A 17,604-nucleotide genomic window follows, 5' to 3' on the forward strand; every position below is an offset into this window, starting at 1 on the left:
GACCCAGGGGAGATAAAAATTTTTATAAATTGACTATTATGGCCATTAGTTTAAGATGTTAATTCTTTTCATTAGCAGTAGCTCTTTATAGATTACTTAATTTCCTTGTTCTTAAAACAGGTATTGAAAAAAATATAATTGGGCACAGTAGCATGTGCCTGTAGTCCCAGCTACTCATGAGACTGGAGCAAGAGGATTGCTTGAGCTCAGGGCAGCATACTTGGGCAACAGCCTGGGCAACACAATAAGACCTATGTAAACACTGTGGGTGTCATAACAGATTGGTAGCAGAGGGAACCAGATGAGTCTGTGGGTCAAAGACCCTCTTCCTGAGCAGGCAACTGGAGCTGTCATTTTTTAGAGCTTATTATGTAACTTGAACACACTGGGACTGTCTTAGACCACGGCCATCTGTCCCCTCCAGCCTGCCCAGGCAGCCCTCAGGAGACTGAGAACCCAGATCCTAGCACTGTGCTGGGATTCTACTCTGTCATTGGTGGAATCCAGCCTGGGCAACAAAGTAACTGTAAACATTGTGTAGAGTATCTAAGAATTGAAAAACAGACAAACCAACCAACATCTGGTCCCACAGTTTCTTTTATGTAGCTATTTGTTTTGTTTAAGCATAGTAGCTCACTTCTTTAAAATATAGGACCATAATTATAACAGCAAGTAGGAATGAAAGTCCCAGTGGATTCAGGCGCTTGGATCAGAAATACTCTGGTGATTTTTCTACGTGTAAAACAAGCATGATAGGTAGTGGGAACTTTCCATATGGAATGTGTTCTTGCATTTCTCATTGACTAGATACTCAAACAACATATGTTAAACCTGAAGTTATGTTAGTATTCTTATTTGGCATATATATATATGTATTTTTTGAAAATTTTAAATTGTCACATCTAGTAACCTCTTTGTGAGACTTGTATTGACAGCTGTAAAAAGAGTAAAATGCTTTGAAGTTATTGGACCAAAACATTGTCGATAATGACTATTTTTGAGGATACAGAGTGTTATTATTCTTTAACTTTTTTTAAAGTTTAATTTATGCCTTGTAGTTTGATGTCATTTGAGTTTATTATAGAGAAGACTGGAATTCTCTGGACCCTGAATGAGATTTCAGAAAAACAGTGCAAGTCAGGATTATTTAACGCTAAAGCTGGGAAAATACATCTTTTAAGCACTGGTTTTCTCTTTTTTTTTTCCTTCTTTAGTTTTTTTTTTCTCTTGTTTCTTATTTTTGTGGACAATATAAGATGTTTATTGTAGTATTTGTGTACAGTACTTAAAGAAAAATTCAGACTGATGCCAGTTTAACATATTGGGGTCTTGAAGACTATGCCAAATACTACATCTTTGTGTTAAGGAACTTGAATTATTTGGAAAATTCAAAGAAGTACTCAGTTAAGATACCTGACATCAACCTTGTGACCCAAGGCTAGTTACCTGTGTTTCTATGGACCATTGACTCAAATATTCTAATATATGGCACCCACTGATCTGATAGTTAGAAACATGGTTTCAGGAATATATTTAATTACTGGTGATATCTTCTGCTTATTGAAAAACATTTTGGGCCAGGTATGGTGGCTCACACCTGTAATCCCAGCACTTTGGGAGGCCGAGGTGGGTGGATCACCTGAGGTCAGGAGTTTGAGACCAGCCTGACCAACAAGGTGAAACCATGTCTCTACTAAAAAAATGTAAAAATTAGCCGGGCTTGGTAGCAGGCACCTGTAGTCCCAGCTACTTGGGAGGCTGAGACAGGAAAATTGCTTGAACCCAGGAGGCAGAGGTTGCAGTGAGCTGAGATTGCGCCACTATACTCCAGCCTGGGCGATGGAGTGAGACTCTTGTCTCTAAAAAAAAAAAAAAAAAAAAAAAATTATTTTATTTTATTTTATTTTGTTGCTTCCATGAACTCTGAGTAAGCTATAGAGTCTGGGAGAACAAATGAAGTTTACTTAAATATAAGGTAGAGAGTTGTATTTAAAATGTTACTACTTAAAAACAAAACTGATTGCATTTTGGGGTTTATTTTACCTGCAAGTTCACGCTAACTTTGCAAGAAATGTAAGAATCTAATTCCAAGGAAGAAAAGAATAATTTTTATTACGGAATGTATTTTGTGTATTATAATTACCAGCTCACCCATTCTCTTCCTTTCCTCCCAGTTTAGAGCATTTTTTTCAGTTTACATGTAGAAATTCTCAGTTATTAATGGATTATTTCCCAAAAAATCATGGACATACATACAAGTGCTTTCAATGGTGTATGAGTTACATTTTCATTTTGTTTTATTTTTAGTTAAATACATATAATTATTCTAATGGTTCCAGTATTATATTATTTTGATTTAAAGTATCACATTCTGGCTGGGCACAGTGGCTCACACCTGTAATCCCAGCATTTTGGGAGGCCAAGGTGGGCAGATCACTTGAGCTCAGGCGTTCAAGACCAGCCTGGGCAGCATGGTGAATCCCTCTCTCTACCAAAAATACAAAAATTAGCTGGGCGTGGTGGCATATGTCTGTGGTCCTATCTACTTGGGAGGCTGAGGCAGGAGGCTCACTTGAACCCTAGAGATGGAGGTTGCAGTGAGCTGAGATTGTGCCACTGCACTCTAGCCTGTATGACAGAGGGAGACTCCATCTCAAAAAATAAAATAAAATGTCACATTCTTCAGATTCTTTTATGTATTATGCACTAAAAAGGAACATTTTCTTAAGAACATTTACTAATCTCCAGGCCTCTTAAGTAATTATTTATGAAGAAATTTTAATATATTGAAGACAAGGTGAATCTTAAAACTCTAGATTAATATCTACTCTAATGATGGTGTTTTAATTTTGTGACACTGAGTTACTCTGCTGAGAGAAACTTAACAGTGGATTGAGATGCATGTGCTAATGTTAAAAATGCCATGTTTGCATTCTCAAATGAATTTTGCAGCTATTTTTTGACTAGTGAATATGGGAAATTTTTGTTTCATTCTCAGTATAGAAGGAAAAAAAAATCTTATTTTAAAACCACTACCACCTGCTAACTATGGATTATTATTTTGGAGGCTTTTTTAAAGAACACCCTCCTTTGGTAAATATTGAGCAAACAGGTGACTACTACAAGGGAAAAAATGGGGTGGTTTTAAAAATGAAGGTAATTAAATAATTAGATTAATGTTAGATTACTGTAGCATGCTCCTTCTCCCCTTTCTATTTCTACTTCTTATTAACTCTGCTGTCTGTGTCTTTCCAGTTCCTGTCGAGCGGTGTTTGTCAATTGCGTTCTTGTTTGTAGTGTTTTTTGTTTTATTCCTACTATTCTGCACCTAAAACTGATCTACTAATTTGCTGTTTTGAACTCAGCCTTTGTCGGAATTATGGGTAACACAAGATCTTACAAACTGCTAGACTGGAATAGTTTCAATTCAGGTATTTTAATGGTCATTCAGTACTACATATGCTGACAAAAATTATGGCAGCTCAGTGAAGTTTTTAGAAATGTTCTAGATGAAGTAGGTTTAAGGTCAATTCAGTTATACAGATATATTCTGTGCTGTGTATGTAATAACTTGTAATTTCAGTGGAAATACAAATAAAAAATGTGTTAACGAAAATGAATTAATGAAAGCCATAGGAATACCATAAATTAGCAGCAACTTTTCTTAGGTGATTAACTTCAGAATGATCATTTAAATTTATATTTATTACCCTTTTTATGGGTTTTTATATCAGGTAAATGATGTAGGCATTAACTTTATGATTAAGCAAATATTTATTAAATATAAGTAATTTTTCATAAATTAAAATTTAGATTTGAATAGAATATGTTTAGTGTTCTATAGAATACTGTAAAAGTATAACTGTTAGCATTTTTATTTATAATTCTAGAAGTGTTCCAAGATTTGATAACTAAGAACAGACTTTTTGGGGATTAACAGCTTTCTTAAACTTTCCTCCTTCCCTTTTCACATGTGAATATAATTTTTAAAAAGTAACTTTATATATGAATATAGTTTGTAGCTTTTAAATAAACCAGACTAAGATAGAGAGCTACAGCTGATGATGTGCTTTAGAGTCAAAGCAATTAATTTTTCCTTTTGCCAAAACATTAATAATGTATATTTCTAATTGTTTATATTATATTTTTTAGATTGAAATAATACAACCATTTTGATTCAGTGTCAGAAGCTGGTATGTTGCCTAAAGAAATTTTTCAGTTGTTTGTCTCAAAGTGTGTCTTACAGAAAAGCAAAAGCACCAAGGGGCTCAGAATTTTAGATAATATCTCATAATCTTTTCAATATTGAAAACTTGTTTTGTTCTTAGGAGTTCAAGATATAAGTTTTGATGTAAGTAATGCATGTTTGACTATGAAGTAAATCATGTTCATCATGTAGATTAACCTAAATTCAGTCTGGTAAACCATGTAAGTCCAACCTTTGCAGATGTAGATTGATATCAATTGGTAAATCCTCAGGGAAATTTCCTATTCAGGTTTTTACCAGCATGCTGTCATTGATTAGAATTAACGTGATCATTTGTTAGTGTAATATTTTATAATTGGATTTTAGTGAGAAATTGAAAAATACCTTGTTAGGTTAATTTCTTAAGAAATTTTAAAACATAGGCAGATTAATATAGTGGAAAGATATATAGAAAAAGGACATTAAGAGCAGATTGATCATTAATAATATAAGAAACTGATATCTTGTCAGGGCAGAGATGTTTAGGGTGAGACATGTGTTGGTCAAATGATGAAACAATCTTGGAAATGGAAATAGTAATAATTAAATCTTACAGATATTACAAGGAGATTGTCCCACATAGGCCGAATTACACTTTGGCAAAGAAAAACATGGTTGAGGAAGCAGTATATCTTGCCATCATTTAAAATAATGTCAGGTAGGACGTGTATGAAGAAAAAAGGTGGATATAAGTTATAGAATGTTAAAAGAACATATATGATGACACCTCGTAGTGTGCTTTTTATTGAGTAATTAGAATCTTTCTGGTAAGAGCTAGTATATCTTCAGAAAACTGATTTTCATGCTTGTTTAGGAAAAATAACTGATAATTCTGAAGAAAAATTTGAGATAGGTAAACATATGCAAATCATTTATGTATTGTTCTTTGTAATTTGAGAATATTTAGCCATTGTTCTCCTATGTGGAAAATCAAGAATTGACCATGTTAGGAAAGTAATTGTTGAGATACCATTTTTATTAGGGCTAGAATTGCTCATTCACACTGTATTTCCTGGCTTCTTTGCACCTTATATTATATGAGGCATCATCATTTTAATGATAACCTTCCAAGAGAAAAGAAAAATATATACCACCATATTAAACATACCTATTAATCATCAGACATTCTTATTTCAGAAACATTAAAATGTGGAAAGATATAGGAAAATGTTATTATACAGTCATGTTGTATAAAACATGACATTATGCAAGCTTAAATATCAGAATTTATTTTGTGCCATACAATTTGCTAAGTACTAGGGTGGAAAGATTGCCAGTCCCCCTGCCTTCATGAAGCTCATATTCTTGGAGGATAGAAAAACATTAAATAATTTACTGTGCGTTATGGTGTGATACAAGATAAAGAGTTAAAGAGGAACTCTTGATTAACTCTGTGTATGAGGGAAGCTTATAGAAGTGGTAATTTTTGAGCTCAGATTTGAAGAATACCTGGGAGAATCACATAGATTTATATTTCAGTGTTTTTGGACCCATGTTTATACATAGTTTGAGTATGGTTTTGAAACTTCCAGCATTTACAAAATGATATTCTAGCCAGTACTTTTTTGATGATGTTTACATAGTTACTTTATACTTACTAGGTTGCTTGCCACTGAGTACAAAATATCTTGGTTGGTTTAGCTTTTTTTTTTTTTGTCTTCTTTTCTTCTGCTTTGCTGCCTTAGTTTGTGTTAACTACAGTGTACAGTGTTATAATTTTTTTTTTTTTTGGGAGATGGAGTCTTGCTGTGTCTCCCAGGCTGGAGTACAGTGGTGGGATCTCAGCTCACTGCAATCTCTGCCTCCTAAATTCAAGTGATTCTTGTGCCTCAGCCTCCCAAGTAGCTGGGATTACAGGTGTGTGTCACCACGCCTGGCTAATTTGTGTGTGTGTGTGTGCACATGTGTACTTGTACGTGTGTGTGTTTTGGTAGAGACGGGGTGTCACCATGTTGGCCAGGCTGATTTCGAGCTCTGACCTCAAGTGATCCTTCTGCTTTGGCCCCGCAAAGTGCTAGGATTATAGGCTTGAGCCACCACACACAGCCTTAGAAATGTTTTTATAGAGCGGGAAGAAGGGAAGTAATATTAGAATTTATTTTTAAAATTTTGCCTTTACTTATCATACTGCTTATGTTTCTGGCTTGGTAATAGACTTTGAGAAAGGCCAGGGAAGGCAAGTGTTGCTGTTAGGAAGGAGGATGCGGCATTTATAAATCTTGTGTGTGGCATTCTAGGAATGGTAGTACATAAGAATAAGGGTAGCTCATGGTCACATTTACATTAGGTCATTGACTATAGAGTGGAGAATGGGCTTTAAAGGCAATAAGATTAGAGACGGGGCGACGGGTTAGTAGACTGTGTGGTAACCTTGGCTATATAGGTAACCTAGGTTTTGGTGGTGATAAGAGAGCTACATTTATCAAGAACTTACTATGTGGCACATACTCTTTTAAGTGCTTTATAATTGTAGGCCATTTAATCCCCAAAACAGATCTATGAGGTTGGCACTGATTTCCTATTTTGTAGGTGAGCAAAGTGAAACAGTAGTTTTCCAAAGGTGAATAGTTGAAAAGTGGCTGAGCCACAGTTGTACCTGAACTCTGGCTTCAGAACCTCTCTTAACTATAAATTAATGAGACATTTTGAATATAAGAACAGCAGGACCTAGTAACTAGTGAAATGTGGCAAATGAAGCAGGTTCTTCTCTGCTTTCAAGGCAAGAGAAAGAAAGAGGAATTATTCCACATGCCTGCAGCTCTAAAATTATACTTAGCAGTTGAGTTCTACCCTTTGGAAACTCAAGTTTATTTGGAAGTTGAGATGAGAAAATATTTAAAGAGTAAATTTTAATAGTCCTAACTCATTTTTCAAATTTTATTTTTTTCCCCTGAGTTACCACTAGAAGTATTTGAGTTGCTCACATATATAATATTTAAATCAGTGATAATCTTGATAGTTGCAGATAATTTGCTATTTTTTTTTGTATAGATTGCATGTCAGCTTAGATACTTTTTCAGGAAGTGGCAAGAAGAAATAAAGTAGTTTTATAGTATGGTATCAAAATGTAATTATTTATTAGTTGGAGATAGCTTTCGATCTTAGACAAAATTTTTGAGTTTATATTTTAAGTCCTGAGTTAGTAAAACAATTGTTTAACACTAGATAGCCTTTCGTTTGTTTTTGAGAATATTTTTAAAGGGTTTTTAAACAAATTTTATTTTAGGCAGATGGTAGATCTTAGGACATATTAAACTTAAGATTTTCTCAATCATATAATAAACTTTTACTAGTAATAAGGCAAGCTTTGGATTAATGGTTCACAATTCAAAAATATTAGTCTCTTTTGTTAGCCATCAGAATTGTAGTTGTTTCAAAAGTTCATTTTATTTTAGAAGCAAAAGTGAATAGTTATGTCCTATAAAAATAAGTACAATGATTACTTTAAAAATATTTAATGGTAACAAAATGTGAGTCACCTGATTATATAAGGATATGTTTATAGAATGTACATATCAGTCTGCTCATCTGAATGAATTTGTTTTTAATTTTAAGTTTCAATTTGATTAAGTTTTTATTCAGTGGATGTTTGTGGAGTGCCTACCATGTGTTGAACACTGTGTTGGGTACTGGAAACATCATTGTTAAGCCAGGCAGACATCCTGTACACACAAGTCTAGGGTAATTCTTAACATTATTTTGGTGTATGGATATGTGTGTATTAGTTAAATAGAGGTAGGTGGTAGGCTGCCTTGGAACTTAAATTCTGCTGATTATCTCAGCAAGTATTATTTTTTCTGAGAGATACTTATGAGCAGATGTGCAAACTATACCTAAAGTAGTTACACAGCTTTTGGTTTTCCTATTTTAATAAGGTTTTCAGGAATTAGATAAATAAGAGTTCAAGATCCAAGATGGCATACATACAGCATGTGTGATATGTGAGCTTTTCTATATTACCAGCAATTTTTAGAGTAATGAAAATCCAGTTACATTGTGTCTGTGTGCATGTGTGTGTGTGTGCAGTGAAATATCACAGTTATGGAGTAGATTACACATTTGACTTCCTGAATTTACAGATAGTAAAGACTCCAGTATGGTCCAACATGGATTATATCTTAACTTCATCCTAACATCCCAAATTACTAGGTCTTGATGTTTGCTCTGTATTTGCACAAAACTTCCTCTGTAATGAGAATCTTCTTCCTGGTCTACGGATCCTCACCCAGTTTGAGGTTATATCCTCCCTTGAACCTGAACTCTCTAATTTCTTTATCATTAGGGGAAATTTATCTTCTTCAAGAGGTTAGCAGTTGGAATGTTATTTTCAGGTATTTGGGAATATAGCTTTTTATACTGTCCTTTAACATGATAGATTATCATTTTATTAAAACCCTTTGATCCAACCTAACATTTTATCTCCTTTTGTTGATTTATAAATTAGGTTAAATAACGGTCCATTTTTTAAATACTTTTTTTAATTGATATATAATATTTGTTTATATTTATGGGGTACATGTCTTGTTTTGTTACATGCATAGAATAAGCAATGATCAAATCAGGGTATTTGGAGTATCCATCACCTTGAGTGTTTATCATCTCTATGTGTTGGGAACATTTCAAGTTCTCTCGTAGCTGTTTTGAAATATACAGTACAGTGTTAACTATAGTCACTCTGCTTTAAAACATTAGAACAATTTCTTTTTTCTTCTAACCATATTAGAAGAATCTGCAAGGCAGAGTTATTCTCTCCCAGAGCTATATAAAAATGGATTGAACTTGACATTTCACGTAGTCGGTGTTTCTTAGTTGCCAAATGTGTGATTGCCTAAAATCTCAAAGAGGTTGAGTTTAGTAAAGGCATATTATTTTGAGTTGTTCACAGGGTTATTTTCTGAGATATAAACTGCCATTTTAGAATTTTACCAGTTTCACCTGCACTTCAGAAACAAGATAAAATATTAAAAAGATGGCAAGATATCAAGCTATGGCCATGCTCTAGAAATGTAACATAGTAAAAATGAATAAATGTTGACATCAACCCAAGTGTACTGACATTGCCCCTAAAGAGACATCAGTGAGGATTGTTTTAGAGCTCAGTTCATGCCTGCTATTAAGAGGATATATTAAAAGATTTGCGATATTATCTACAAAGAGTTTTAACACATAGAAGAAATATAAAATAGTATGAAATATAATTTGTATAATAATTAAATATTTATTTCACCTAAAATGATAACCTTTTATAATTATAAATTCTGTAGATTATCAGGAGAAACATGGTGTTTAAGGTGAAGAGATTTCATTCTTAACATCTTTGAAATGTTTATTAAATGTGACCTCACATCTCAGCTGTATATTCTTCAAATACCTAAATTGTATCATTTCATGTGTGGCATATATAGTTGCCACAAAGTTTTAAACCAGACTTTGTTTGCTTTTATATTAGTATAGTATCCTCAATTTTGTGCTTTTGTAGGGTGAATAAAATAATTCAAATTCATTAGTGTGTTTCTTATAGGAAAACACAATACATTCCTAGGAGACTGTAGTTATCAGTTTTTAAACCTTAAACATTCTATTATAGGGATTAAATACTATGATATCTCTGAATTTTTATTGGTAATAGGTTAGGCTGAATCATAATTACTACTTGAGGATTCTTTAGCTCATGTCTGACGTGAGTATAAAATAAGCTTTGAAGATAAATTTAACTTTTCTTTAATAAATTAATCTTAATTTTGTTTTAATTAAATACCACCTAAATTTAGTAGCCAAAATTTTTCCTTTAGTCTCTTGCTTACAGTTGTAGATAATTGTTAATACAATTACCAGTTTGTGATTAAGTGCTCCCTACTGTATGCTTGCCTTGCTTTCACCTAAAATCTAGGGCCATTACTTTCTGTAACCATTTCAGTGAGCTGCCATAGTTTTCAGTCTGTACTGTCACCTGATCCAAGCATGCGCCAAAATATCCACTGTTTCTGGCTCCTGTATGCTGAATCTGCTTTGCAAACCCTTCGTTCTTTGAGCTTTCGCTTTAGCCAAAAACCCAAATTTAGAAGTTTTCTGGAGTGTGGACATATGCCATTTGCTTCCTTAGCTCCCATGTTATGTAACTCTTTAGCTTTGTATTAAACTTGTAAATACATTATTAAATACAGTAATGGCATCCCCATGTGCAATTGTGTGGCTCATGTGTTAAAATAAAGGCTGCTTGTGAATTTGTCAGAAGAATATGAATGCTCCACTTGCGCTGCATTCAGCTTTTTTGTTTGTTTGTTTTTTGAATCAGCCACTTACTCTTTCATAGTGTTTGGTTTAATTATATGATTATTTTATGTGTTATACTAAGGTAAGTTTAATGTAAATGAACTTTGTTTTCTCTGTGGTATCTCATAGAAATTGTTATAATATATTTTCCCATTTAGACATACTGGCCTTTTAAAAATAAATATATGTAGAACTTAAGTAGCTTCCTCCATTTTTCATTAAGTTTTAAAACAGTGTTTTTGGATTACTTTCTGTAAAATTCATTTTTAAAGCAGTAAAGCTATCGCGTATTACTTTACAGATGTAGGCAAACCTAATGTGAAAAAAATCTATTCTTAAAAAATACATAGTACATAGTTGTTTGATTTAGAAAATAGTATTTTAAACTTCTAGAATGGTTTAAAAAGTAAGTAGTAGGTTGTATTAGTGAGTTTAAGAAAAGTTAGACTTTTTATTTCATGCAGTCTTTTGGGAAAATAGGTATTTTCTAAACAGAGATACATTTCTATAGTTATTTGTTATAATGATTTTCTCAGAATCTTAAATAATTTAATAGATTAGGGCAACCATTTGAATAATAGTTCATCTTATGATACAAAAATTCTCTCTTAGGAAAGGCTGATGTTAAATGGTTGTTCAGATTGGTCCATAGTGTGTATGTCTTAGAAGAAAAAGAGAGTATGGATTTGGAGGTGTATTTTTGCTGTTAATACATACATTTCATTTAGGAATATGAAGAAATTCTTTAACACAAATGGTATTTGTGTAAATAGGGTCACGTAGTTGTTCACACATTTCTTAATTTATAACATTGATTGCTAATACCATATTGTAGTCTTTCCTATTTCTCTTCTTCATTTTATCTTGTGCTTTGATCTTTTCCTCAGTTTCCTGAATTCTGCATTACTTTCTTTTCTTCTGAAAGAAAGTTTTAGGGTAGCACTGTCTTGGAACCAAAACGTTAATTCAAGAACTGGCTGGCATCATTTGTAGTTTTGGCTTTTATCTCCTTATTTCTCCCTTTTGCTGATCTTCCTCCCTGTGGAGGAAACAAAAATTTCATCATAGGAATGTGAGCTATAACACGCCTCTTAACCTTTCTTTACTTTGCTGTCTTCACTATTTTACTAGTGAGTATAATGCTATTTATTCTACTAATTTTAAAAAACATATTTTGAAAATTGAATATATATTGCAATTCAAAAATAGAAACTTCTGATTTTTTTTTTTAGATTTCTAATAGTGTCTTTTATATGGAAAATTTACAATAAGAGCTTAGCGTTCTATAGAATTGATTTTTTTTTTTTCTATCTCAGGTTGTTCCCAAAGGAGAATTGGTCACAAAAAGAAATAAATCATGATATGCTAATTATAGACTTTCTGTTTTTAACATCATTGTACATAAAAAGTTACTATAATTTGCGGCTGCTGTCACCAGTAGTTTGCAACTAAATGCAAGTGATTAGGAAAATATGTATGACAGATGCTCCATTTACAGTGCTCCATTACAAGCAATATTGGACTTCTCTTTGGTAATAAAATAGAATTCTGTAATTCTAAATTATTTTTAAAAATTACAAACCAATACATAAAATGTTCTATCTGAAATTGGCCCTTATATACATTGACAAATTATTTATGTTAAGTTTTTAAGTGTATTTGCTTCCTTTTTTTTTTAAATTAGTTTAGTCTATTTATTTCTTTTACTTTGCCTAAAGACCTACATCTCTGTAGAAGGATGGCTTGCAGATAGCTTTCTCTTTTTAACATTGACAAATCTTTGCCTTGGAAAGAATCCAGAATATAGTGAGTTATAAAAAAATAGGTACCAAGAAATGAAACCAGAATTAAAATTAAATTTATGGATATAACACATACATTGTTCACTCAGTGAGGTGAGGCATAGAATATTCTCTTAGTCTAATTCTTAAATTCTAATCATAGTTAAGATTAGAATTTGGAAACTCTGGGTCTACACTAAAAATTATATCTAATCATACATTCCTATGGGTATCTCTTAAAGTAATAAGGCAAAGACAGTTAGCTAGTTTGTTTTCCCATCATTGAGTTTAAAATGTTAAATCTTATTTTGAGAAGTAGCATTTTAAAGATATGAAGTTAAAAAATCCATTACAGGACAATACATCTTTACTTCCCATAGTATGTTTATTTTAAACATTTCATGTTCATATAGATAATGTGCTATTGAGTAATAAACTGATTTAAAATTTATTTTTCAGATGAACCAGAAACTCGAGATGCATGGTGGGCAGAAATCAGACAAGAAATAAAATCACATGCTAAAGCATTAGGCTGTCATGCTGTAGTGGGCTACAGTGAATCAACTAGCATCTGGTAAATGATAATAACAACTTGATTTTCTAGACACTGTAATTTAGATTGTCATCTGAAAGGGGAAAAGCTTTATGCAAATAAAATGAAAGAGAAGAGCACAGAGATCAGGAACATGGGCTTTAGAGTACATTAGATCAAGGTTCATATGCCGTCTTTGCCACTTAATGACTGCGTAACTTTGAGAAAGTTATTTAACTCTTTTGAGCCTCAATTTGTACATTAAAATGGAGATAATACCACAGATCAGTTAATCATTTAAATCAGTGATTAAATGAGAATATAATACTGGCACATAGCAAATATTAACTCTAAGCTTACTTTACTATAGTGTGGATAACTGTGTTAACTTTTTCCACTGGAACCTTTGCAACCCTTGATCTACTGTAAATAAATTGCCATGTGTCTTTAAAGTTTGTCCATAAACTCATTCTGCCTCCTTTTACCTACTGTAATGTAACTTTCTCCTGCTAACAAATCATTCTTCCTAACACTGACAAATTAGGAAGGGGCTTTCATACTCTTGGTTTTCTATAACTTTTTCCCCTTCCATTCATTTGAACAGTCTCTTCTCCTTTAAAGTGTGTGCCACTCTACTGTTTGATTAGCTACCTCCAAAGCATTCTTCCTGCCTTTCTTAGTTACTTCTCTGCTACCTCCTCCAGTTACATATGATTATGTTCATTCTAGCAGCTGGCATTATAGTTTCTTACTCTCAAGTCCTCTGATCCCATTTAACTTTCAACCATATTTTGGACCTGAGTATCTCTTGAAACTGTTCCGCTTTAAAATTTTGAAACTAAAATTTTACTCTCAGATCACAACTTAACGTTTTTCTGTCAATATCATTTGCTCTTTTATATGTAGTTTATTTTGAACTTATGATAACCAGTTGTTTTCTCAGCTCCTTACTTAGGTTCTGGCTTTTCTTGTTCTTTTGCCATCTTTGAACCCTACTTTCAGCCCCGTCAAAAGTTTACAATTGATATTATCTAGAAACTGTTTAACCTTCTGTCTTATTTGTCTACTGTGTATTCTTAGATATTCTTACTTTCAGATCCTCTGCTCTGATCCTTATTGTTAGGGAAAAATCATTAAACTATAGTAAATATGGACACCACGGAGCCATATTATTTAATCTTCTGTGGGCTTTTCTTTTCCTTTGCAGATCATGTGTTATACTCCTGGACTGTTTATTTCCATAGTAGCTGTTCTACTCTTGTTAACTACTAACTTTGTCGTGCTTATCTTGCCTTACTTCCTGGTTGTCTTCCCTCATTCATGGATTTAATGTCATAAACTTTCAGGGCTTAGAGGTGTGTGTGTGTGTGTGTGTGTGTGTGTGTGTGTGTGTGTGTGTGTGTGTGTGTGTGTTTAGAGGTGAAGTTTTGCTCTTTGACCCCGGCTGGAGTGCAGGAGTGTGATTTCGGCTCACTGCAACCTCCGCCTCCCAGGTTCAAGTGATTCTCTCACCTCAGCCTCTCAAGTAGCTGGGATTATAGGTACCTGCCACCATGCCCGGCCAATTTATGTATTTTTAGTGGAGACAGGGTTTCACCATGTTGGCCAGGCTGGTCTCGAACTCCTTACCACTCCTGAGGTGATCCGCCTGCCTCAGCCTTCCAAAGCGCTGGGATTACAGGTGTGAGCCACTGTGCCTGGCCAGAGATACGGTTTTAAAGGACATAGTTCTTGGTATATTTACATTAATTGGAAAATTATGATGTAAAATAATTTTTAAGATTGAGATATAGGATGCTTTGGTATCCTAGAGGGCTGAAAGCTTGAAGTAGAATTGGAAGAAAGTGTCAGTGAAGTAACTGTTGCTTAAATTGGGTTTTGCGGAGTGAATATGAATTATATAAATAAAAAGAGGCATGAGGAGCGGCTTCAAAGCTTAATAGATGCATTCAACGCTTGAAAGAGTAGCAAAAAAAAGAAGCCCACAGGATGTAGACTCAGGATGGCTGAAGACAGGTCACAGATGGGGGAGTCTCCAAATGAATTGAGTTAACTTACTTAGAAGTTTGAGTTCATCTGACAGAAGCTTTTCTTCCTTTCTAGACCTCAAAGAAATCTTTGTATTTAAATTTTTAATAATCTTTTCTGTTCTAGCCCATGTTACTTTCTGTTACTGGTTTAAACTTTCTGAAACACACTTCTGCTCTTGTAGCTTCCTGATTCGAAGGCCTCAGTGGTTCCAGGTTACTCCTTCTGACATCCTTAATTCCTACCTATACTTTAAGCCTGGTCTCCCTTTATTTACAGTTCAAGTGACTGTTCCTTCCCTGTTCTCTTAGGCTTTTGTTTTCTTTTCAGCTTGTTTTCAGCATTTCATCCCTAGGTTGCCACTTTTCTCATTTGTTTGGGTGATCTCATTCAATAATTATGTTGATTGTTTAATTTTTTAGCTTTCAAATTGGGTGACATATAATAAAGAATTTAAAAATTATTTTGAATATTAGTTTTCTGTTATATGATAATATGGTTTAAGCTTCATGTAGTATATTTTGTATATTACAGAAACCTATATAATTATTTAAATTTAGATTAAGCTATATAAATCACCTATATAGAGATACATAGTTATGCTTTTAGAATAATTTTAATAAAACTATACATTTAAAGATAATTTTAATATAATTTAATTGATTAATGCTAGATTCAGCAATATAATTTATTACTGGTTATATTTTGAAACATTTCATTCTTTCAGCCTTGCCATGTTTTCAATGAAGTTATTGTCTTTAATATTAATACTTTATCTTTTTTTCAATTTTTAATTTATGAGGAGTTCTTGCCCTCTCCATTCAAATAAAGTTACTTCTGTTTTTTAGGCTAGGTTTAGGAGGTTAATCTTATATATCTATTATTTATTATTTAGTAGAGTCTAACTTGAACTTAAATTGTCACTGTTATAATAATCATTTTGATATTTAGCATTTTCCAAAGTTGCACTGTGTGAAAATGTTAACTTGCTTGTGTTTTTTCCTTTATAGTGAAGAGGTCTGCATTTTATCTGCATCTGGCACAGCGGCTGTACTGAATCCTAGATTTCTGCAGGATGGCACCGTGGAAGGCTGTTTGGAACAGAGGTTGTCATGGCAGCCTGGCTTATTTTTCATAGGGGCAGAGAAGGGAGAGGTTGACTTTTTTTTCTCAGAGTTGGGATAATTCTTCTCTGTAGTGTGGCTTACAGTAGTACAATGTAAAAATCAGGAGCAAGCACTTGACTCGTTTTTAACTAACCCACAGTAACAGAGGAGTATTGGATTCTGCACTATTATGGCACACGTTATTGTTTATTGTTCCTAGTATCTTGATAAGTGACATGTATGATTACCAACTGAAGAATTGCAAGTGTACTTTTTTTTTGTTTGTCATGATATAGAAATAATATCTCTTGATTTTTTTCTTCCTTTCTTTTTCTTCTGCCTCACCTCCAGAAACAGAAAGAGGTTATGAAACAATTTTTATAAAAACAATTCTTAATTTACAAATTAATAAAAGTACTATATCTTATCAAGATTATATATAGATATAATATATATGGTCCTTTTGTGTCCATAAGAATTGGTTCCAGGACCTCTTGCAGATACCAAAATCTGTAGATGCTCAAGTCCCTTATATAAAATGGTGTATTTGCATGTAACGTATGCACATTCTCTCCTAGACTTTAAATAATCTCTAGATTATTTATGATACCTGATATAATTCCTGTTCATCATTTCATTTTCATGGATTCAGTGTAATGCTTAGCATGTGGCAAATTCAAGCTTTGCTTTTTGAACTTTGTGGGCTTTTTGTTATTTTTCTGAGTATTTCCAACTTATGGTTGGTTGAATTCACAGATGCCGACCCCATGGATATGGAAGTTAGACTGTATATTAGTTTAGTACCAGAGTCTACCTGGATAATACAGATTTTAATTACTCCTTATTCCACAATGTGCTTTTCCACAATATTTACTTTTCTCCCCATTATTAATATATTAAGTATGTATTAAGAAAGGAAGCAAGACCAAGTGCAGTGGCTTACACCTATAATTCCAGCACTTTGGGAGGCTCAGGCAGGTGGACCACTTGAGGTCAGGAGTTTAAGACCAGCCTGGCCAACATGGTGAAACTCCATCTCCACTAAAAATACAAAAATTAGCCTGGCCTGATGGCGGGTGCCTGTAATCCCAGCTACTCAGAAGGCTAAGGCAGGAGAATTGCTTTAGCCTGGGAGGTGGAGTTTGAAGTGTGCCAAGATGGCACCACTGGTCTCTAACCTGGGCAACAGAGTGAGACTATCTTAGAAAAAAAAGGAAGCAAAAAAATTCTGTGTCTTGTCAAATTTAATGTAAATTTGCAAGCATTTATAACTTAAGATATTCTAGTTCTGGTATTCACAAGAGGAACTTGGTCACTTTCGTCAGTATTATAATGGAAATTGACTATTATAAATTCCATAGCCTTAAAGGTCATTGTAAATAGTAAAGTGAAGGTGGGGCATTTTGAAGCACACTAAATAATTAGAATGTTCTATTGAGAAAACTCTCTTTGGCAGTGAGTTGTACCAGTGATTCAGTATAGTTCTTACATGTCTGTAGATTTCATTGTTGAGTTGATAGGAAGCCTAATTTAACAAATGACCTTTCCCATGTAGCTTGGATGGATACAGTACATTCTCTTTCTTATATGGTAGTTATAAATAGCTGCCATCTCTAGTTGAAAAAAAAAAAAGGAAAA

At 33.4% G+C, this 17,604-nt stretch overlaps 1 protein-coding gene across 50 annotated transcripts in view; it reads left to right on the forward strand.

Annotated features, from left to right (window-relative positions):
• Positions 1 to 17,604, forward strand: part of C2CD5 (C2 calcium dependent domain containing 5) — a 93,480-nt gene that overhangs the window by 40,820 nt on the left and 35,056 nt on the right. For 27 of the 50 annotated variants that reach the window (XM_078336067.1, XM_078336066.1, XM_035256085.3 and 24 more), the window contains 2 exons: positions 12,760 to 12,874; positions 15,871 to 15,966. In XM_078336067.1, coding sequence (XP_078192193.1) covers positions 12,760 to 12,874; positions 15,871 to 15,966 — 211 coding nt within the window. Of the gene's footprint in view, positions 1 to 3,365; positions 3,432 to 12,759; positions 12,875 to 15,870; positions 15,967 to 17,604 lie in introns of all 50 variants that reach the window. The other 23 variants (XM_078336065.1, XM_035256080.3, XM_078336048.1 and 20 more) reach the window with 1 other exon arrangement.

The sequence above is a fragment of the Callithrix jacchus genome, chromosome 9, assembly GCF_049354715.1.
Source record: "Callithrix jacchus isolate 240 chromosome 9, calJac240_pri, whole genome shotgun sequence".
Lineage (NCBI taxonomy): Eukaryota > Metazoa > Chordata > Mammalia > Primates > Cebidae > Callithrix > Callithrix jacchus.